Source organism: Poeciliopsis prolifica, unplaced genomic scaffold, assembly GCF_027474105.1.
Source record: "Poeciliopsis prolifica strain line A6 unplaced genomic scaffold, Auburn_PproV2 SCAFFOLD041, whole genome shotgun sequence".
In the NCBI taxonomy this organism is placed as follows: Eukaryota; Metazoa; Chordata; class Actinopteri; order Cyprinodontiformes; family Poeciliidae; genus Poeciliopsis; species Poeciliopsis prolifica.
In genome coordinates, this window is record NW_026562416.1 from 378,325 (window position 1) to 404,091 (window position 25,767).

The 25,767-nt window shown below is 40.8% G+C and overlaps 1 protein-coding gene and 1 pseudogene across 2 annotated transcripts; both read right to left on the reverse strand.

Moving 5' to 3' along the window:
- Positions 1-16,301, reverse strand: part of LOC129375823 (antigen WC1.1-like) — a 46,519-nt pseudogene extending 30,218 nt beyond the window's left edge.
- A 517-nt stretch (positions 16,302-16,818) lies between these two features.
- Positions 16,819-24,076, reverse strand: LOC129375821 (scavenger receptor cysteine-rich type 1 protein M130-like). 2 transcript variants are annotated; one of them, XR_008607672.1, is made up of 9 exons: positions 23,366-24,076; positions 22,955-23,141; positions 22,611-22,670; positions 20,586-20,867; positions 18,470-18,784; positions 18,120-18,152; positions 17,869-17,997; positions 17,595-17,787; positions 16,819-17,461 (listed from the first exon to the last, which is right to left on the reverse strand). XR_008607672.1 is itself a non-coding variant. In XM_055055129.1 (8 exons), the coding sequence occupies exons 2-8, from the start codon at positions 23,004-23,006 to the stop codon at positions 17,747-17,749; spliced, it is 912 nt and encodes a 303-aa protein (XP_054911104.1). In that variant the 5' UTR covers positions 23,007-23,141; positions 23,366-24,076; the 3' UTR covers positions 17,537-17,746. The 2 variants fall into 2 exon arrangements, 1 of the variants encoding a protein (XP_054911104.1); XM_055055129.1 differs by lacking the exon at positions 16,819-17,461 and having other exon boundaries at positions 17,537-17,787.
- Positions 24,077-25,767: the final 1,691 nt, after the last annotated feature.

Genomic DNA, 25,767 nt, shown 5'->3' on the forward strand with positions numbered 1-25,767 from the left:
CTCTCTTCTCCTCACCTCGCTCATCTTTACAAACAACGTTAGAACAAACTGTAAAGCTGAATTCACTGCAGAAATGGTAGATTTGCTACAGATTCAGATGTTTATCAGGTGAGGACCTACCATCCTGTCTGCAGTAATAGCAGCAGAGGAACATTACCAGGATGGCAAAAAACCCCACTAGACTATAGAGCCATGATATGCTGAGATGTTCTGGAGAATCAACGGGTGACGGAAGAGCTGGAGCAACAGACAACATGAAATACATTAAAAGATTCAAAACTCGGCTGATAATTCTAAAAATACAACAACTCAGTCATACCTGGTGTAGTTCCTTTAAACAACACCTTGGATTCTGCAGAAAAAACAGGAAGAGAAAAGTTTCAAGCTGACCTGCATAGCTTAGGCTTCAGTTCACATGCTGGTGATAGTGGATACTGGGGTGAAGCTACAGTTACCCTGGGCTGCTTGACAGGAGCAAGGCAGAAATTTTGCACCATCAGCTTTTCTGACCAACACTAGTCTCACCCAACGATACAAACAAGGCTTGTAGAACGGAAATCGAACCAGCGATCCATGGGTCGCAGGGTGAACTCCATCCGACTGACCTGAACACACCACACCAGCATCCTCTTTGTGTCCGCAGTCAGACTTTTCCTGGACACCCGGACAGAACCACAGGTTCTGCTCGTTCCCGGTGCAGTTCAGCTCGTCCAGGTGGATCGGTCCGCTCCCTGGAGGGAACAATCCGTTCTGACCGGTTACCCTGAGAGCGCCGCCACAGCCCAGCTGGGAGCAAACCACGTTGGCTTCTCTCAGGTCAAATCTGTCGTCACACACCGTGCCCACGTCCCGTCCTTCCATACCTCCACCCGCCCAGCACACTGGTCCCCATGTCCCTTCAGCCGGACAGAGTGATGACCTGAAGACAAATGACCAGGATGTTAACACAGGAAGTTTCATTGTTAGCAGGTGGTTCCAGAGGCTCATGGCTGCAGAAAGCACTGCTCCACCTTCAAACACTCCGTCATGCGCTTTCCCTTCACAACCTTCACGTCTGTAGCTGCAGACGGTTTTTAAAGGTGCCGGGACCGTCCAGGTTTCCTCTGTCTTATCGAACTTAATCTGCTCTGAATTCTTCAACTTAGACTCAATGACTGCAGACTAAACAGGCCCAAATCATCATACCTCCCCCACCGTGCTCTTCAGGCCCTGGTGGCTTTGTTTCTTATTTAGTCTATGAATTGAAACCGTGTTGATGCTGTTGAAACAGTTGAGGAGCTCTAAAGTTAGAGCTGCTATCTCACCACTCAATCCTCCTCATTTTAAAATCATTTCAAACACAAATTTATGATGTTCTTGCAGAATCAGGACAGTCTCACCACAGATCACTTCCGTGGCCACGATGCATCCTGCCGTCAACATCTGTAAGCATTTCTGCAGACGCCAGTCCCGGAGCAAACAGTCCTGGAAGCACTTGCTTTTGGCAGGTGCCGTGGTTTTCTTCACAGTATGAACTGTTCCACATTCAAGTTGCTGGCAGATCTGCTTAGTCAGACTGTCTAAATACTCAGGTGGGAGTGGAACTGGCTTCCCCCTGCGGCCTCCAGACATCCTGAAAGTCCACCTGCATGTGCTGCCAAGGTGATGAACGTAAGGCTTATCTGAAGGGCACAGAGGGTCACAGAGCAGAGGATGAGGAGCAGGATGAAAACTGAGAAAATACTCAACCATCAACCACTGAGGAGCAAATGTGGAGCAGAATCTGCAGCAGCCTGAAGGATTTTAAAACGTATAAATTCTGGGAACTTTGTAACAGACAGCCATCTTGGTAGGCAGTTGCTACGGAGTTGCTACAATGACAATAAACATGCCACAAGCTGAGAATGAGCTCTCACCTAGTTCTGACATAAGTACATTACAAGTGTTAGCTAGGACATGTAGCTACATGACAGAAGACAGATGAGATATACTTTATTGATCCCTGGGGAAATTGCTTCTTTCTTTCCTTCCATCCATTTTCTAAACCCTTGACCAATAAGTAGGGATGACAGAGTAACACTGAAGTTGATGTAAAGTGTTTTGCACTCCGTGAGCTCATCCATGTCCTCCATATTCGGCTCATGCAGTCAGTGACCTCCTGTGAATCACGCGATTCACCTGATTCACATGATTCACCTGATTCACATGACTCACCTGATTCACATGATTCACCTGATTCACATGACTCACCTGATTCACATGACTCACCTGATTCACATGATTCACCTGATTCACATTATTCACCTGATTCACCTGATTCAGATGATTCACATGATTCAGATGATTCACATGACTCACCTGATTCACATGATTCACCTGATTCACATGACTCACATGATTCACCTGATTCACATGATTCACCTGATTCACATGACTCACATGATTCACCTGATTCACATGACTCACCTGATTCACATGACTCACCTGATTCACATGACTCACCTGATTCACATGACTCACCTGATTCACCTGATTCAGATGATTCACATGATTCAGATGATTCACATGACTCACCTGATTCAGATGATTCACCTGATTCACATGATTCAGATGATTCACATGATTCAAATGATTCAGATGATTCACGATTCACATGATTCAGATGATTCACATGATTCATATGATTAAGATGATTCACAGGATTCACATGATTCAGATAATTCACATGATTCACATGAGTGACATGATTCACATGACTGACATGATTCACCTGATTCACATTATTCACCAGATTCACATGATTCACACGATTCACATGATTCACATGATTCACCTGATTCACATGATTCAGATGATTCACATGATTCATGTGATTCACATGATTCACATGATTCACCTGATTCACCTGATTCAGATGATTCACATGATTCACCTGATTCACATCACTCACCTGATTCACATGACTCACATTATTCAACTGATTCACATGATTCACCTGATTCACATGACTCACCTGATTCACCTGATTCACATGATTCACCTGATTCACATAACTCACCTGATTCACATGGTTAAGATGATTCACATGATTCAGATGATTCACCTGATTCACATGATTAACATGATTCAGATGATTCACATGATTCACCTGATTCAGATGATTCAGATGATTCACATGATTCACATGATTGACGATTCACCTGATTCACATGACTCACCCGATTCACATGATTCAGATGATTCACCTGATTCACATGATTAAGATGATTCACCTGATTCACATGATTCAGATGATTCATATGATTCAGATGATTCACATGATTCAGATGATTCACCTGATTCACATGATTCAGATGATTCACATGATTCATATGATTCACAGGATTCACATGATTCACATGAGTTACATGATTCACATGACTGACATGATTCACATGATTCAGATGACTGACATGATTCACCTGATTCACCAGATTCACATGATTCACGATTCACCTGATTCACACGATTCACATGATTCAGATGATTCACATGACTCACCTGATTCACATGATTCACCTGATTCACATGATTCAGATGATTCACATGATTCACATGACTCACATAATTCACATGATTCACCTGATTCACATTATTCACCTGATTCACCAGATTCACATTATTCACCTGATTCACATGATTCACACAATTCAACTGATTCACCTGATTCACCTAATTCACATGATTCACATTATTCACCTGATTCACACGATTCACCTGATTTACATGATTCACCTGATTCACATGATTCACATGATTCACCTGATTCACACGATTCACCTGATTCACACGATTCACCTGATTCACATGATTCACGATTCACATGATTCACCTGATTCACACGATTCACCTGATTCACATGACTCACCTGATTCACATTATTCACATGATTCACCTGATTCACCTGATTCACATTATTCACCTGATTCACACGATTCAACTGATTCACCTGATTCACATGATGCACCTGATTCACATGATTCACATTATTCACATGACTGACATGATTCACATAATTCACCTGATTCGCATGATTCACACGATTCCCCTGACTCACCTGATTCACATGATTCACCTGATTCACATGATTCACATGACTCACCTGATTCACCTGTTTCACCTGTTTCACATGATTCACCTGTTTCACCTGATTCACCTGATTCAGATGATTCACATGATTGAGATGATTCACATGATTCATATGATTAAGATGATTCACAGGATTCACATGATTCAGATAATTCACATGATTCACATGAGTGACATGATTCACATGAACATGATTCACATGACTGACATGATTCACCTGATTCACATGATTCACACGATTCACATGATTCACCTGATTCACATGATTCAGATGATTCACATGATTCACCTGATTCACATGACTCACCTGATTCACATGATTCAGATGATTCACATGATTCAGATGATTCACCTGATTCACATGATTCACAATATTCACCTGATTCACATGATTCACCTGATTCAGATGATTCACATGATTCAGATTATTCACCTGATTCACATGATTCATATGATTCACCTGATTCACATGATTCAGATGATTCACATGATTCACCTGATTCACATGATTCAGATGATTCACATGATTCAGATGATTCACCTGATTCACATGATTCAGATGATTCACATGATTCAGATGATTCACCTGATTCACATGATTCAGATGATTCGCCTGATTCACATGACTCACCTGATTCACATGATTCAGATGATTCACATGATTCAGATGATTCACCTGATTCACATGATTAAGATGATTCACATGATTCAGATGATTCACCTGATTCACATGATTCAGATGATTCACGATTCACATGATTCACCTGATTCACATGATTCAGATGATTCACGATTCACATAATTCACATGACTGACATGATTCATATGATTCAGATGATTCACATGACTGACATGATTCACATTATTCAACTGATTCACATGATTCACATGATTCACATGATTCAGATGATTCACCTGATTCACATGATTCAGATGATTCACATGATTCACCTGATTCACATGACTCACCTGATTCACATGATTCAGATGATTCACCTGATTCACATGATTCAGATGATTCACATGATTCAGATGATTCACCTGATTCACATGATTCAGATGATTCACATGATTCAGATGATTCACCTGATTCACATGATTCAGATGATTCACGATTCACATGATTCACATGACTGACATGATTCATATGATTCAGATGATTCACATGACTGACATGATTCACATGACTGACATGATTCACATGATTCACATTATTCACCTGATTCACATGATTCACCTGATTCACACGATTCACCTGATTCACACGATTCACCTGATTCACATGATTCACGATTCACATGATTCACCTGATTCACATGATTCACACGATTCACCTGATTCACATGACTCACCTGATTCACATTATTCACATGATTTCACCTGATTCACATGATTCACCTGATTCACATTATTCACCTGATTCACACGATTCAACTGATTCACCTGATTCACATGATGCACCTGATTCACATGATTCACATTATTCACATGACTGACATGATTCACATGATTCACCTGATTCGCATGATTCACACGATTCCCCTGACTCATGATTCACATGATTCACCTGATTCACATGATTCACATGACTCACCTGATTCACCTGTTTCACCTGATTCACATGAGATTCACCTGTTCACCTGATTCACTGATTCAGATGATTCACATGATTGAGATGATTCACATGATTCATATGATTAAGATGATTCACAGGATTCACATGATTCAGATAATTCACATGATTCACATGAGTGACATGATTCACATGACTGACATGATTCACATGACTGACATGATTCACCTGATTCACATGATTCACACGATTCACATGATTCACCTGATTCACATGATTCAGATGATTCACATGATTTACCTGATTCACATGACTCACCTGATTCACCTGATTCACATGATTCAGATGATTCACCTGATTCACATGATTCACAATATTCACCTGATTCACATGATTCACCTGATTCAGATGATTCACATGATTCAGATTATTCACCTGATTCACATGATTCATATGATTCACTGATTCACATGATTCAGATGATTCACATGATTCACCTGATTCACATGATTCAGATGATTCACATGATTCATGATTCACCTGATTCACATGATTCAGATGATTCACATGATTCAGATGATTCACCTGATTCACATGATTCAGATGATTCCCTGATTCACATGACTCACCTGATTCACATGATTCAGATGATTCACATGATTCAGATGATTCACCTGATTCACATGATTAAGATGATTCACATGATTCAGATGATTCACCTGATTCAATGATTCAGATGATTCACGATTCACATGATTCACCTGATTCACATGATTCAGATGATTCACGATTCACATAATTCACATGACTGACATGATTCATATGATTCAGATGATTCACATGACTGACATGATTCACATTATTCAACTGATTCACATGATTCAGATGATTCACATGATTCAGATGATTCACCTGATTCACATGATTCAGATGATTCACATGATTCACCTGATTCACATGACTCACCTGATTCACCTGATTCACATGATTCAGATGATTCACCTGATTCACATGATTCAGATGATTCACATGATTCAGATGATTCACCTGATTCACATGATTCAGATGATTCACATGATTCAGATGATTCACCTGATTCACATGATTCAGATGATTCACGATTCACATGATTCACATGACTGACATGATTCATATGATTCAGATGATTCACATGACTGACATGATTCACATGACTGACATGATTCACATGATTCACATTATTCACCTGATTCACATTATTCACCTGATTCACACGATTCACCTGATTCACACGATTCACCTGATTCACATGATTCACGTGACTCACCTGATTCACATGATTCACCTGTTTCACCTGATTCACATGATTCACCTGATTCACATGACTCACATGATTCACATGAATCACATTATTCACCTGATTCACATGATTCCATGATCAGATGATTCACCTGATTCACATGATTCAGATGATTCACCTGATTCACATGATTCAGATGATTCACCTGATTCACATGATTCAGATGATTCACCTGATTCACATGATTCAGATGATTCACCTGATTCACATGACTCACCTGATTCACATGATTCAGATGATTCACCTGATTCAGATGATTCACATGATTCAGATGATTCACCTGATTCACATGATTCAGATGATTCACGATTCGCCTGATTCATATGACTCACCTGATTCACATGATTCAGATGATTCAGATGATTCACCTGATTCACATGATTCACCTGATTCACATGATTCATGTGATTCACATGATTCACATGACTCACCTGATTCACATGATTCACCTGATTCACATGATTCAGATGATTCACATGATTCACATGACTCACCTAATTCACATGATTCACCTGATTCACATTATTCACATGACTGACATGATTCACATGATTCACGCGATTCACACGATTCACCTGATTCACCAGATTCACATGATTCACATTATTACCTGATTCACATGATTCACACAATTCAACTGATTCACCTGATTGACCTAATTCACATGATTCACATTATTCACCTGATTCACATGATTCACACGATTCACCTGATTTACATGATTCACCTGATTCACATGATTCACCTGATTCACACGATTCACCTGATTGACACGATTCACCTGATTCACATGATTCACACAATTCACCTGATTCACATGACTCACCTGATTCACATTATTTACATGATTCACCTGATTCACATGACTCACCTGATTCACATTATTCACCTGATTAACACGATTCACCTGATTCACCTGATTCACATGATTCAGATGATTCACCTGATTCACATGACTAACCTGATTCACATGATTCACCTGATTCACATGATTCACATTATTCACCTGATTCACGATTCAACTGATTCACATGATTCACCTGATTCACCTGATTCACATGATGCACCTGATTCACATGATTCACATTATTCACATGACTGACATGATTCACATGATTCACACGATGCACCTGATTCGCATGATTCACACGATTCCCCTGACTCACCTGATTCACATGATTCACCTGATTCACGATTCACATGACTCACCTGATTCACATGATTCAACTGTTTCACCTGATTCACATGATTCACCTGATTCACATGACTCACCTGATTCACCTGATTCAGATGATTCACCTGATTCAGATGATTCACCTGATTCACATGATTCAGATGATTCACCTGATTCACATGATTCAGATGATTCACATGATTCACCTGATTCACATGACTCACCTGATTCAGATGATTCACATGATTCAGATGATTCACCTGATTCACATGATTCAGATGATTCACCTGATTCACATTATTCACCTGATTCACATGATTCACCTGATTCAGATGATTCACATGATTCAGATGATTCACCTGATTCACATGATTCAGATGATTCACATGATTCACCTGATTCACATGACTCACCTGATTCACCTGATTCACATGATTCAGATGATTCACATGATTCAGATGATTCACCTGATTCACATGATTCAGATGATTCACGATTCGCCTGATTCACATGACTCACCTGATTCACATGATTCAGATGATTCAGATGATTCACCTGATTCACATGACTCACCTGATTCACCTGATTCACATGATTCAGATGATTCCCATGATTCAGATGATTCACCTGATTCACATGATTCAGATGATTCACATGATTCAGATGATTCACCGGATTCACATGATTCAGATGATTCACGATTCACATGATTCACCTGATTCACATGATTCACGATTCACATAATTCACATGACTGACATGATTCATATGATTCAGATGATTCACATGATTCACATGACTGACATGATTCACATTATTCACCTGATTCACATGATTCAGATGATTCACATGATTCAGATGATTCACCTGATTCACATGATTCAGATGATTCACATGATTCACCTGATTCACATGACTCACCTTATTCACCTTATTCAGATGATTCACATGATTCAGATGATTCACCTGATTCACATTATTCACCTGATTCACATGATTCACCTGATTCAGATGATTCACATGATTCAGATGATTCACCTGATTCACATGATTCAGATGATTCACATGACTGACATGATTCACATGACTGACATGATTCACATGATTCACATTATTCACCTGATTCACATTATTCACCTGATTCACACGATTCACCTGATTCACATGATTCACGATTCACATGATTCACCTGATTCACATGATTCACACGATTCACCTGATTCACATGACTCACCTGATTCACATTATTCACATGATTCACCTGATTCACATGATTCACCTGATTCACATTATTCACCTGATTCACACGATTCAACTGATTCACCTGATTCACATGATGCACCTGATTCACATGATTCACATTATTCACATGACTGACATGATTCACATGATTCACCTGATTCGCATGATTCACACGATTCCCCTGACTCACCTGATTCACATGATTCACCTGATTCACATGATTCACATGACTCACCTGATTCACCTGTTTCACCTGATTCACATGATTCACCTGTTTCACCTGATTCACCTGATTCAGATGATTCACATGATTGAGATGATTCACATGATTCATATGATTAAGATGATTCACAGGATTCACATGATTCAGATAATTCACATGATTCACATGAGTGACATGATTCACATGACTGACATGATTCACATGACTGACATGATTCACCTGATTCACATGATTCACACGATTCACATGATTCACCTGATTCACATGATTCAGATGATTCACATGATTCACCTGATTCACATGACTCACCTGATTCACCTGATTCACATGATTCAGATGATTCACATGATTCAGATGATTCACCTGATTCACATGATTCACAATATTCACCTGATTCACATGATTCACCTGATTCAGATGATTCACATGATTCAGATTATTCACCTGATTCACATGATTCATATGATTCACCTGATTCACATGATTCAGATGATTCACATGATTCACCTGATTCACATGATTCAGATGATTCACATGATTCAGATGATTCACCTGATTCACATGATTCAGATGATTCACATGATTCAGATGATTCACCTGATTCACATGATTCAGATGATTCGCCTGATTCACATGACTCACCTGATTCACATGATTCAGATGATTCACATGATTCAGATGATTCACCTGATTCACATGATTAAGATGATTCACATGATTCAGATGATTCACCTGATTCACATGATTCAGATGATTCACGATTCACATGATTCACCTGATTCACATGATTCAGATGATTCACGATTCACATAATTCACATGACTGACATGATTCATATGATTCAGATGATTCACATGACTGACATGATTCACATTATTCAACTGATTCACATGATTCAGATGATTCACATGATTCAGATGATTCACCTGATTCACATGATTCAGATGATTCACATGATTCACCTGATTCACATGACTCACCTGATTCAGATGATTCACCTGATTCACATGATTCAGATGATTCACATGATTCAGATGATTCACCTGATTCACATGATTCAGATGATTCACGATTCACATGATTCACATGACTGACATGATTCATATGATTCAGATGATTCACATGACTGACATGATTCACATGACTGACATGATTCACATGATTCACATTATTCACCTGATTCACATTATTCACCTGATTCACACGATTCACCTGATTCACACGATTCACCTGATTCACATGATTCACGTGACTCACCTGATTCACATGATTCACCTGTTTCACCTGATTCACATGATTCACCTGATTCACATGACTCACATGATTCACATGAATCACATTATTCACCTGATTCACATGATTCCATGATTCAGATGATTCACCTGATTCACATGATTCAGATGATTCACCTGATTCACATGATTCAGATGATTCACCTGATTCACATGATTCAGATGATTCACCTGATTCACATGATTCAGATGATTCACCTGATTCACATGACTCACCTGATTCACATGATTCAGATGATTCACCTGATTCAGATGATTCACATGATTCAGATGATTCACCTGATTCACATGATTCAGATGATTCACGATTCGCCTGATTCATATGACTCACCTGATTCACATGATTCAGATGATTCAGATGATTCACCTGATTCACATGATTCACCTGATTCACATGATTCATGTGATTCACATGATTCACATGACTCACCTGATTCACATGATTCACCTGATTCACATGATTCAGATGATTCACATGATTCACATGACTCACCTAATTCACATGATTCACCTGATTCACATTATTCACATGACTGACATGATTCACATGATTCACGCGATTCACACGATTCACCTGATTCACCAGATTCACATGATTCACATTATTACCTGATTCACATGATTCACACAATTCAACTGATTCACCTGATTGACCTAATTCACATGATTCACATTATTCACCTGATTCACATGATTCACACGATTCACCTGATTTACATGATTCACCTGATTCACATGATTCACCTGATTCACACGATTCACCTGATTGACACGATTCACCTGATTCACATGATTCACACAATTCACCTGATTCACATGACTCACCTGATTCACATTATTTACATGATTCACCTGATTCACATGACTCACCTGATTCACATTATTCACCTGGTTAACACGATTCACCTGATTCACCTGATTCACATGATTCAGATGATTCACCTGATTCACATGACTAACCTGATTCACATGATTCACCTGATTCACATGATTCACATTATTCACCTGATTCACACGATTCAACTGATTCACCTGATTCACATGATTCACCTGATTCACATGATGCACCTGATTCACATGATTCACATTATTCACATGACTGACATGATTCACATGATTCACACGATGCACCTGATTCGCATGATTCACACGATTCCCCTGACTCACCTGATTCACATGATTCACCTGATTCACGATTCACATGACTCTCCTGATTCACATGATTCAACTGTTTCACCTGATTCACATGATTCACCTGATTCAGATGATTCACCTGATTCAGATGATTCACCTGATTCACATGATTCAGATGATTCACCTGATTCACATGATTCAGATGATTCACATGATTCACCTGATTCACATGACTCACCTGATTCAGATGATTCACATGATTCAGATGATTCACCTGATTCACATGATTCAGATGATTCACCTGATTCACATGATTCACATTATTCACCTGATTCACATGATTCACCTGATTCAGATGATTCACATGATTCAGATGATTCACCTGATTCACATGATTCAGATGATTCACATGATTCACACAATTCACCTGATTCACATGACTCACCTGATTCACATTATTTACATGATTCACCTGATTCACATGACTCACCTGATTCACATTATTCACCTGATTAACACGATTCACCTGATTCACCTGATTCACATGATTCAGATGATTCACCTGATTCACATGACTAACCTGATTCACATGATTCACCTGATTCACATGATTCACATTATTCACCTGATTCACACGATTCAACTGATTCACATGATTCACATGATTCACCTGATTCACATGATGCACCTGATTCACATGATTCACATTATTCACATGACTGACATGATTCACATGATTCACACGATGCACCTGATTCGCATGATTCACACGATTCCCCTGACTCACCTGATTCACATGATTCACCTGATTCACGATTCACATGACTCACCTGATTCACATGATTCAACTGTTTCACCTGATTCACATGATTCACCTGATTCACATGACTCACCTGATTCACCTGATTCAGATGATTCACCTGATTCAGATGATTCACCTGATTCACATGATTCAGATGATTCACCTGATTCACATGATTCAGATGATTCACATGATTCACCTGATTCACATGACTCACCTGATTCAGATGATTCACATGATTCAGATGATTCACCTGATTCACATGATTCAGATGATTCACCTGATTCACATGATTCACATTATTCACCTGATTCACATGATTCACCTGATTCAGATGATTCACATGATTCAGATGATTCACCTGATTCACATGATTCAGATGATTCACATGATTCACCTGATTCACATGACTCACCTGATTCACCTGATTCACATGATTCAGATGATTCACATGATTCAGATGATTCACCTGATTCACATGATTCAGATGATTCACGATTCGCCTGATTCACATGACTCACCTGATTCACATGATTCAGATGATTCAGATGATTCACCTGATTCACATGACTCACCTGATTCACCTGATTCACATGATTCAGATGATTCCCATGATTCAGATGATTCACCTGATTCACATGATTCAGATGATTCACATGATTCAGATGATTCACCGGATTCACATGATTCAGATGATTCACGATTCACATGATTCACCTGATTCACATGATTCAGATGATTCCCATGATTCAGATGATTCACCTGATTCACATGATTCAGATGATTCACATGATTCAGATGATTCACCGGATTCACATGATTCAGATGATTCACGATTCACATGATTCACCTGATTCACATGATTCACGATTCACATAATTCACATGACTGACATGATTCATATGATTCAGATGATTCACATGATTCACATGACTGACATGATTCACATTATTCACCTGATTCACATGATTCAGATGATTCACATGATTCAGATGATTCACCTGATTCACATGATTCAGATGATTCACATGATTCACCTGATTCACATGACTCACCTTATTCACCTTATTCAGATGATTCACATGATTCAGATGATTCACCTGATTCACATTATTCACCTGATTCACATGATTCACCTGATTCAGATGATTCACATGATTCAGATGATTCACCTGATTCACATTATTCACCTGATTCACATGATTCACCTGATTCAGATGATTCACATGATTCAGATGATTCACCTGATTCACATGATTCACATGATTCACCTGATTCACATGACTCACCTGATTCACATGATTCAGATGATTCACCTGATTCAGATGATTCACCTGATTCAGATGATTCACCTGATTCACCTGATTCAGATGATTCACATGATTCAGATGATTCACCTGATTCACATGATTCAGATGATTCACGATTCACATGATTCACCTGATTCACATGATTCAGATGATTCACATGATTCAGATGATTCACCTGATTCACATGATTCACATGATTCACATGATTCACGATTCACATGATTCACCTGATTCACATAATTCAGATGATTCACGATTCACATAATTCACATAATTCACATGACTGACATGATTCATATGATTCAGATGATTCACATGACTGACATGATTCACATGACTGACATGATTCACATGATTCACATTATTCACCTGATTCACATTATTCACCTGATTCACACGATTCACCTGATTCACACGATTCACCTGATTCACATGATTCAGATGATTCACATGATTCTTGTGATTCACCTGATTCACGTGATTCACATTATTCATGTGATTTACATGATTCACGTGATTCACATAACTGACATGATTCACACGATTCACATGATTCACATTATTCACATGATTCATATGATTCATGTGATTTACATGATTCACATGATTCACACGATCCACCTGATTCACATGCTTCACATGATTCACATGACTGAGATGCTTCACCTGATTCACATGATTCAGATGATTCACATGATTCATGTGATTCACCTGATTCACATGATTCACATGATTCAAATGACTGACATCAGCCACTGGAACCAGGGCAGCAGACGTCCGGTGGAAAAGCTGCCCTCCAAAGTTTTACTCACAGTCAAACTCTTCAGGCGTCTCTGTTGTCAGAGGGTCTGGAGTGAAAACATCAAGAAGAACTGAAACAATAAAAAGGGAGATTTGTTTTTCATTTCAGAGCAGCATGAGCTCCAGAAACACCCAGAACATTTCAATCAGGAGCAACACGCTGAGCTTCAGGGTTCAGTTTGTGGTCGGAGGGAAACTATCAGATAAATATCTTTATTTTCGTTCTCTCCACCAAACCTGGACAGAAATAGATATTGGGAGGAAATTTGAGCCTGAATAAAACAGAAGCTCAAAGTAAGATGTGGATGTTGCAGATAGCAGCTGCAGTCCTGCTGCCTCCTCTCAGCAGGTGATGTGAGCTTTACCTGGACAGAGCCAGCTCAGCTGGAGGAAGCAGAGCAGCTGAAGCAGCTTCATTTTGCTGTCACAGCCAGGAGATGCTCCTCCACATCAACCTCTTCTTCTTCTTCTTCTTGTCAGACTGAACTCTGCATCGCAGCAGGAAGTGAAACATCCGGGGCTCCAAGTCTCTTCTTCTGCTCTCAGAAACAGCTGGACATGACAATAGAATCATTGGCAGCAGAATGAAGTCGCCACAACACTGAGGATGAATATTCAATGTCTCTGGGATCAATATTGTAACTTGGAATCGGAATCGTGCCGATAATCGCCGGTTTCACCGTGAGAAGCTAAACACCGTGAGCAGCCGTTAAGTTGCTGCTTCAACAATAACATGTTAGCATGAAATTAATCACTTCCTAACATCTCCGCCATACCGTGTGCTTCTAGAAAACGGGCTGCGAGCAACACCAAACATTTTAGCTCCAACTTCTCCTCGCTCTTTTGTTGCCGTTAAGCTGCCTTTGTGTCAACAGTTACACCGGAAGTTTACCTTTCACAATAAAAGCATCAAACCTAAACAAATCAGAAATGTTATTCCCACCTCTGATAAAACACTTGGAAACATTTGTGAAGAAAATTTCCGTGTCGAACAATTTGACTCTGTTTTGAAAAGTGTAGCATCAGATGGAGCCCCTGATGCTACATTTGGATTATAGCTGGTATGATTGTTTGGAGAAAACAGAAATGTTGTTTGGTGCAGCTTTGGGACGCGTTAAGCAAACAGAACCTGACGATATGGAGCAGGATGTCATTGCAATAATACTAAAACCTGGATACATGAAATGATCTGAATAATCCCAGACCAATCAGACTCTCAGGATAGATGGTAAAATGTTCACTAAAGTTCTAGCAGTTCCATTAAAAGTACATTTATCAGATATATTTTAGTTGAATCTGCTCTTCTGAACGGTAGATGAACTAATACTAACTGGTTCTGGATCTGGTTGAGCCTCCCCAGTTAATTAACCATGGTGGTTTTGTCTTGTTCTGGATTTCCAGAAGTCTTTGATTCAGTGAATATGTGGTATTGATATGTGGCCAGACTTCCTCCATCACCCAGTCACTGACGTCATCAGGTGAGCATCCACAATCACATCCGTGATCCACAATCACAGATGTGATTGTGGATCGCAGTGTGATTGTGGGAGACGCAGTGGATTGTGGGATTGATCCACAATCACATCTGTGATTGTGGATCACGGATGTGATTGTGGATGCTCTGGAGCACTACCAACACCACGTGATCCAGAGCCACGCCCTCCCACCACCATCATCGTTACGCAACAGGAAGGTCAGACTGCAGGGTGGGAACTGAAGCAGTGCCAAACTAAATGTTGAAATTAACTTCCACAAATGTACACTGATATGAAACTACTGGTTCCAGAGAGTGAACTGTTTGGTAGGATCCCAATGACCAAAATGGAAACTTTTATTTATCCTGCAAAACATCAAAATGAAGCTTTAACTTCATCAGGAGAAACAAACTTCACTTTCCTGACAAAAGAAGAAATGCAGTGAAAAGTGATGAAGATGGAGGAATGAAAGCAACAGATTCAGAAACAATGAATGTTGCTTTGAAACTGAAATCTATCCAAGAAGTAATCATGAGATCTTGTTAGATCTTCATCTGTGGTATTTAGGAAAATTGGAGGCAGATTTCCTGTTGAGATTTAACTTCTTTCTGAAGGCCTTGAGAATTTTCACCCCAGTTTTCCTTTTCATGCGACAAAGTCTGGTTTCTTGCCAGTTGTCGGTTTTCCCTGGATATCGTTCTTCATTTCCATTTTCTGATTATCTGTCGGACCGTCTGGCTTCGGGTTGTTGTTGTGCAGAGGAGGCATGCAGTGAAAGTGAGGAAGCGCTGCGGTCCTCTCCAGACGCGTGGCTTCAGAAAGCAGCAGATCCTGAGGCGTTTCCGTCTGACGCTCCTCCTCTTCCTGCTGCTGGAAGTGGGAGACGCAGTGGATTGTGGGATTGATCTTCTGCTCCAGCAGCAATCAAAGCCGTCAGCAAATCAGAAACCAGATGCTGAGCAGATCAGCAGACGAGGCGATGCCGACGACCTACAGACCAAAACTCATTTTACTACATTTATAACAAATATCAAGTGAGAAATGGTTTATTTTCATTTCATAGTTTTTATTTTTTAATTAGCGTTTATGATAAATATTTATTTTACGTTTAATAACTAGTGACCTTCAACAATACTCTGCATTTTAGAGTCGTCACGTCTTCAAGGTTTGGGTCTTCATCGTCTCCTCCTCATCGTCCACAGGTTGCTCAAACCGTCAGGTTGCTCAAACCGTCAGGTTGCTCCAACCGTCAGGTTGCTCCAACCGTCAGGTTGCTCAAACCGTCTGCTCCGTTGTCCTCACCGATCTCAACTTTGCTATTGATGTTAAAAGCAACTTTACTGCTGGATTAGTGCAGGTTGACCTTTGGTCGTACAGATGAGGACAGCAGGACGTACCGTGCCAATGACAGTAAACGCGGCAGAAAGCCAAGCTCAGCCCAACGAGAACAAGGAGCCCAATACACAGAAAGATGATGCTGAAATGCTGCGAAGTCAGACCGCCTGCAGGACGAATGAAACGCGGACCTGGCAGCAATGGACAAACATCAAATATATTAAGATTTACACAATCAGCTCACATTCCTAAAACTATTGATTTGTCTTTTTTTTAATGTAGATTCACACTGTGGTCATCAACTCAGTCACACCTTCTGTGGTTCCTCCAAAAAACGCCTTCGAATCTGCAGGGAAAACAGGAAAAGATTGAAACAATGTTTAGGATTCAGATTGGATATTACATGAAGCTAACAGAGAAACTGCTGGTGAGGATGAAACAGTGGAGAAAGGAAGGCAGGATGATCGGACCGGTTGATGTTTGGATGGACAGGGAAAGGAAATGAAATAACTTTGAGGAATTCTGATATTTTTGTATCTTTACTTTTCATTCATTTTTGAGGAAAACATTTCAAATGTTTGCAGCTCCTACAAATAAAGAAGAGCAGCTTGTGCAAAACGTGGACATTAGCAGGAACAGACCAGATGTTTGATGCAAACTGACCTGAACACACCACACCAGCATCCTCTTTGTGTCCGCATTTAGAGTTTTCCTGGACACCCGGACAGAACCACAGGTTCTGCTCGTTCCCGGTGCAGTTCAGCTCTTCTAGGTGGATCGGTCCGCTCCCTGGAGGGAACAATCCGTTCTGACCCGTCACCCTGAGAGCGATGCCACAGTCCAGCTGGTCGCAAACCACGTCGCCATTATTCAGGTCAAATCTGTCGTCACACACCGTGCCCCACGTCCCGTCCTTCCATACCTCCACCCGCCCAGCACACTGGTCCCCATGTCCCTTCAGCCGGACAGAGTGATGACCTGAAGACAAAATGACCATGAAAACATGCTAACAATTTCATTAATTATTCCTTTAATGAGTCACGTTGAGTGAAATCTGTCCTGAGGATGTATCAGCGCCTGTTTGGACGACTCATCATGAGACGGAGACGTTTGTAAAGACAATGAAAGATCAACACGTTCTGATTCTGGTAGAGGTCTGGTCCCACTGCTGACATTTAAAGCGCCACATAGAGTCCTGACTGACAATACTGGATTTTGCTTCCATTGGTGTCAAACCAGCATCAACATGATGAGGACCAGTTGGTCCTGTGGACTCGGTCCAGGACATCTGCAGGTGGTTCCAGAGGCTCATGGCTGCAGAAAGCACTGCTCCACCTTCAAACACTCCGTCATGCAGTTAATTTTCCCACTAACTAATCAAATTGCAGTTTGTGATACACCAAAACTCATAATTGCTTGAAAAATGTGCATGTTTTGTTCTATTTTTCATGCAGGACTTTCACCTTGTTTTCACCAATGGATGATGCGTTTGCTCCATTCTGCAGAGCCTTCCTGTGTGTGCAGAGTAAACACAGGAAGGCTCACTTCACACAGTTTGTCATGTTGCGTTGGACCAGTGTAATTTAGAATAATGCCACCTGGTGTCACTGTTGGCTGTAAAAAAAAATAAAAATAAATAAAAGTGAATCTGGATGCTTCCCACAGGAAAAAAGAGGAGCACAGTCTGACAGCGCATGCTCTTCTGACACAACACCGAATCCAAACACAACTTCTGCAGGATCTACATTTAGGTCCTCCACATTTTTCTCCAGAAGTCTCTGAGACATTTTGTACAAGCAAAACTGACAAAGGCTCCAAGAAGTGATTACCATAATGAGCTAAAAATAAATGCCGTGCTGGCAGTTTTCGTCCACAAAGAGCCTAAACTCCACTGCGCGAAAACGCTGGGAGGAACATCAGACTGACAGTGTTGGAAGCTAACGGTGCTCTAAGGTAGCAGTAGCGGCGGCACTACTGCTGCCCCAGACCAAGGCCAGACCAGGAGACCGGACTCAGAGCTCCAGAACCAGGTATACAGTGACAGGAGGTGAGTCTCTTTCATCGTTTCATCATGAAGCTGAAGGCAGCAGCTGCTACAGCCAGCTCTTCCTCTTCCTGTTTGCTCCTCATCACCTCCTGTTATTCCCAGTTCTGATCGGTTTCAAGGTTCCGGTCCAAATTAAAAAGGCTTGATAACGTTACTCATCACTGGAGGAGCCAGGCAGTCGGACCGTCACACGTCATTTACCCAGAATGCAGATGGCGACATTCCTGTGACAATATTTTATTAACATTTATAAAAACTGAGCATTCTATTCTCACTGTGTTGCTTTTACATCTACAATCAAATCTAGTGTTGCAAGTAATTATGGATCCCTTCAAAGCAGGGTGTCAAACTCCAGTCCTGCAGGTTTTCCATGAGCCACAGGTACAAAACACTGGAACGAAACGGCCTGGTGTGGACCGGTTCTCCAGAACCTTAATGGTTCGTTATTCTGTCCCGATGCTGCAGAGGCTCAGCGGAACTTCACAGGACAGCAGGCCTCCAGGACCAGAGATTGGACCTTTAAACCTTTGAAGGTTTAAAGGTTTTGCAGCCTTTATTAGAAAGTGGGAACTGAGAGAGGAGGAAGACAAGCACTAAAGGAAATCAGGCCGGGACTTGAACCTGTGGTGGGTGGTGCTTTACCCCTGCACCACCTCAGCATCCCAATCTTCCTCATTTTAATATCATTTCAAACAAATTCATATTTTGTGTGAAGAATGAGGAAAGTCTCACCACAGACCACTTCTGTGGCCACGATGCAGTCTGCCATCTCCACCTGCAGGCACTTCTGCAGACGCCAATCCCGGAAAAGACACTGCTTGTAGCACTTGGTGTTGGGAGGCGGCGTGGTTTTATTCACAGTATAAACTTTTCCACATTTAAGGTCCTGGCAGATCTGGTCAGACAAAGTCTCTGAAAAATCCGGTGGGAGTGGAACCGCCTCCCCACTCCTGTTTCCAGGCAACCTGAAAGTCCACCTGCATGTGCTGCCGAGGTGATGAACGTAAGGGTCGTCTGAGGGCACAGAGGGTCACAGAGCAGAGGATGAGGAGCAGGATGAAAACTGAGAAAATACTCAACCATCAACCACTGAGGAGCAAATGTGGAGCAGAATCTGCAGCAGCCTGAAGGATTTTAGACACACAGAGCAGAGCGTCATCAGCGTAGCAGGATAAACAGCTTTTTATTTTCGAGAAGAATTTTAATTGAATTATTGAAAGCAGCAGAAAAGCTTGTAAACTAAATATTTAGAACTCTGACATGTATAAATGTTTCACTAACATGGTGAAAAAATGACTTTGTAAATTTATACTGTTTTTCTATGACAGGCTAATAAACTAAGTTATTAATGTTAATTTTTTATTTAAAAACACTGAACGTATTGATCAGTGAGTTATGGCGTCGCCACAGCAACAATGGGAACGGCGATGGACGACATCCTCCACACGGCTACTTTACAGAAGTGTGATGATTCAACACGATGGATTGATGCAAAACCTTTATGAACTGGGAAGCGTATGGGGGATTTTTCTGCCATAATTCGAGAGCACACATTTTCAGTCTGAAAGCAGGATTTCATCTCAAAGCTTCTGCTCTAAAATATTCACTCTGCTCTCAAACTTTTCTCTTTCCGCTCAAAACTTCTCTCTGCTGGGATTAAATCTCCGATTCTTTGCTTTGAATCATTTTCTGCTCTCACTTGGAAAAGAAAAGTATCGTCACCTGGCAACCTCAGCCTTCTGATATACATTCAACAGAAAATGTACCTATAACCCATCCATCATGCATGCATACTGCTATTTAATGTTGTCATTTTTGTGAATGCTAACATCCTATTGATCACGTTTAATGCAAAAAATGCATTGCAGCTCTGCAAAATACAGTCAAAAGCCTCGTCATCCTCACACAACTTTTTATCAGAAAAGGTCTGAGTCTGGCCCGAAGAGTCTGTAGTAAAATCCACCCTGAAAACACATGAATCATGTGATTCACATGATTCACATGATTCATGTGATTCACATGATTCACATGACTGACATGATTCACATGATTCACATGATTCACATGATTCACATGATTCACATGATTCACATTATTCACCTGATTCACATTATTCACCTGATTCACACGATTCACCTGATTCACATGATTCAGATGATTCACATGATTCATGTGATTCAACTGATTCACATTATTCACCTGATTCACACGATTCACCTGATTCACATGATTCACACGATTCACCTGATTCATGTGATTCAACTGATTCACCTGATTCACATGATTCTGATGATTCACGATTCACATGATTCAAATGATTCACATGATTTAGATGATTCACATGACTCACCTAATTCACATGATTCACCTGATTCACATTATTTAGATGATTCACATGATTCACATGACTCACCTAATTCACATTATTCACCTGATTCACACGATTCACCTGATTCCCATGATTCAGATGATTCACATTATTCACATGATTCATATGATTCATGTGATTTACATGATTCACATAACTGACATGATTCACACGATCCACCTGATTCACATGCTTCACATGATTCACATGATTCATGTGATTCACCTGATTCACATGATTCAGATGATTCAGATGATTTATGTGATTTACATGATTCACGTGATTCAGATGATTCACATGATTCAGATGATTCACATGACTGACATCAGCCACTGGAACCAGGGCAGCAGACGTCCGGTGGAAAAGCTGCCCTCCAAAGTTTTACTCACAGTCAAACTCTTCAGGCGTCTCTGTTGTCAGAGGGTCTGGAGTGAAAACATCAAGAAGAACTGAAACAATAAAAAGGGAGATTTGTTTTTCATTTCAGAGCAGCATGAGCTCCAGAAACACCCAGAACATTTCAATCAGGAGCAACACGCTGAGCTTCAGGGTTCAGTTTGTGGTCGGAGGGAAACTATCAGATAAATATCTTTATTTTCGTTCTCTCCACCAAACCTGGACAGAAATAAGATATTGGGAGGAAATTTGAGCCTGAATAAAACAGAAGCTGTGGATGTTGCAGATAGCAGCTGCAGTCCTGCTGCCTCCTCTCAGCAGGTGATGTGAGCTTTACCTGGACAGAGCCAGCTCAGCTGGAGGAAGCAGAGCAGCTGAAGCAGCTTCATTTTGCTGTCACAGCCAGGAGATGCTCCTCCACATCAACCTCTTCTTCTTCTTCTTCTTGTCAGACTGAACTCTGCATCGCAGCAGGAAGTGAAACATCCGGGGCTCCAAGTCTCTTCTTCTGCTCTCAGAAACAGCTGGACATGACAATAGAATCATTGGCAGCAGAATGAAGTCGCCACAACACTGAGGATGAATATTCAATGTCTCTGGGATCAATATTGTAACTTGGAATCGGAATCGTGCCGATAATCGCCGGTTTCACCGTGAGAAGCTAAACACCGTGAGCAGCCGTTAAGTTGCTGCTTCAACAATAACATGTTAGCATGAAATTAATCACTTCCTAACATCTCCGCCATACCGTGTGCTTCTAGAAAACGGGCTGCGAGCAACACCAAACATTTTAGCTCCAACTTCTCCTCGCTCTTTTGTTGCCGTTAAGCTGCCTTTGTGTCAACAGTTACACCGGAAGCTGGTAAGAAAAGTAACGCAGAGGTTCGGTTTCCTAGCAACAAGTGAAGCTTTTTGCAAGATGCCTTCGGTACCGTCTCTGATCTCCGGGATTTCCCTGGGACCCTGCTCTGCGGCCGCCAGGCGGCGACAGGCGGGTTTCAGGTTCTGGGTTGTGGAGGCTGATCCAGTCTGGTTCTGAATGAGGTGTTAATGAAGCCCCTTGGTTCTGCAATGAGGGACAGTTTGCATTAATAGCATCATCATGATTTTACCTGGATAGGAAATCACGTGACTGTCGACCACAAACTGAATCCAGTCAGGAATATCAGCGACTGGGAAATAAAGAATCAGAAAAACGATGCAAGTGTAACCCAGTGTTAAAAACACAAGTGGAAATTGATGTTAATTTAATATTTTTTGTTGTTGTTTGTTTCACCAGATTGGAAAGTATAAATAGATTTTGTGTTTTATTTTACTTAGAAAGATATATCCCAACGTGCTAAAACATCGTTAAAAACTGTGAAAAAGGCCTTTAATGGTTGTTTTGTTGATGAATTGGGCAACCAATAGCTGGCGTGGTCTGACATTACATCAGCCAATGGGGTTGATTGTCCCGCCCCTTTCACTACTGCGCAGTCATTCTACTCAGAACGCGTCAGAGCTAACAGTTGAGAGCTAACAGCTGATCGTTGTTTTCATGAAGAGCTTGAGAGAGATGATAAAATCTGGAGAACCGGTAAGAAAAACAAAATTGGAATAGTTTCTCAAATTATACAATTGAAATTAGTAAATTTGTTTTTTTTTCTCTGAAAGTTCTTTAAACTCAGAGCTTTGCTGGAAATGTAACCCAGCTATATTTGGGTAGTTTGTGTTATTTGTTTTGTTTGTATTGCTTTTACTTTGTGGGTACTGCCCCTTTAAGAGCAAAGTACGGCAGTACTTTACGGCAGCATTCTGACGGCAGTTGCTAGGGCAACTCCCGGGCTTAGAAGTTTCAGAGCTGCTGCAGAACTGAGACGTGCCGGTCTCTGCCCAGCTTCTGCACATCGCCTGATTCCTTTATGCCTCATGTTTTCCTGCTAGTGGTAGACACAACAATTAGGAAGATGTTCGTGTTCCTGTGGAGGAAGAGAGGGAGGCCGCGAAGTTCCTGTGTCTGCGGACGGCGACCGCCATCTTCATTCTGGGTCGCCATCCCAGTCAGGACCACCTGTGGCATCCATCTTTGGCGTATGCAGCACACACATATAGAGCTCTATATGAACTTTTTTTTGTTTTGCTGGCCAGCTTATTTTATTTTTCTTTTACCAAGGACCATGAGAGTGTTCCACTCATGTTTGGAGTAAATGTTGTTTGTTTTGTTTATTTGTGAGATAAACTCAGAATGAGTTAAGATGAGATTGAATGCGTTTCAGTCCAGTAATTTGTAATAAATCTAACTGGTTGATAGTAAACTGCTCTCTGAACCCGAGTGAATTTTATTCTTGGTTACAGAAACATAAACGTCGCGGGACGTTTAAGGGACGCGTTCTCAGCGGAGACTGTTGGTCAGGTTTTTTTTTTTTTATTATTACGGTGCACCTTTGGATTGGAGAGCCCTGAGATTCAAGACCCACTTCTGGATTTGGATGGCGAGCCCCAGCCCCAAGAACCCAGTGAGATTTTAGATAGTGACCCGACTGGTCACTATCTTTGGAAATATTGAGGATCAACTAACACAGTGGAACAGACTGGACAAAACAATAGATCCACTGACACCTCGAAAGGACTGTTATTTATTTTATTTTCTATTTAAAACAAAAACATGCGCTATTTTGATATAATTGTATGTGGATCCACAATAGTTTTATTATTAAATTTTACTCTTCCTTGTTAACACTTTGTGCACTCCAGTGTTGTCATTCACACCTCGGCTCTTTAGAATTTAGAGTCTTTTGTTCGGCCCAACTTCTTTTTAGATATACTGTCATAGCATTGGTGCTGGTCAGAGAAGTAAATTACATTGGCTGTCTTTTGCTATTATTAAGTGTATTTAAAGTAACTTGTGGGTTACACAATGTTTTATTATTCATGTTCTTATCAACACTTTGACCCAGTCCAAAGCTACTCATTTCACACTTATTGGATTTGTTTCAAAACTGTCATTTTTCAGGTGGCCCCAAACTCCAGAGCTGCACCAAATGCAGGAGATGGAAGCAGATGGAACCGAACTGGAGAGAATGGAGATGCCTGCATTTGTGGCGTATTTCTGTTGTTCGGTCTCGGTTTGGTTCGGAGGGGCTGAGCGCTGGCCAATAGGACATGTCCTGC

Excerpts from the sequence above, each read along its gene's own strand:
- LOC129375821 (XM_055055129.1), bottom strand. The coding sequence starts at position 23,006 with ATGAAGCTGCTTCAGCTGCTCTGCTTCCTCCAGCTGAGCTGGCTCTGT. Across the intron at positions 18,153-18,469 it reads TGCTGGTGTGGTGTGTTCAG|ATTCGAAGGCGTTTTTTGGA; the intron begins GTCAGTTTGCAT and ends TTTTCCCTGCAG. Across the intron at positions 17,788-17,868 it reads CGTTTACTGTCATTGGCACG|CAAAGTTGAGATCGGTGAGG; the intron begins GTACGTCCTGCT and ends TAACATCAATAG.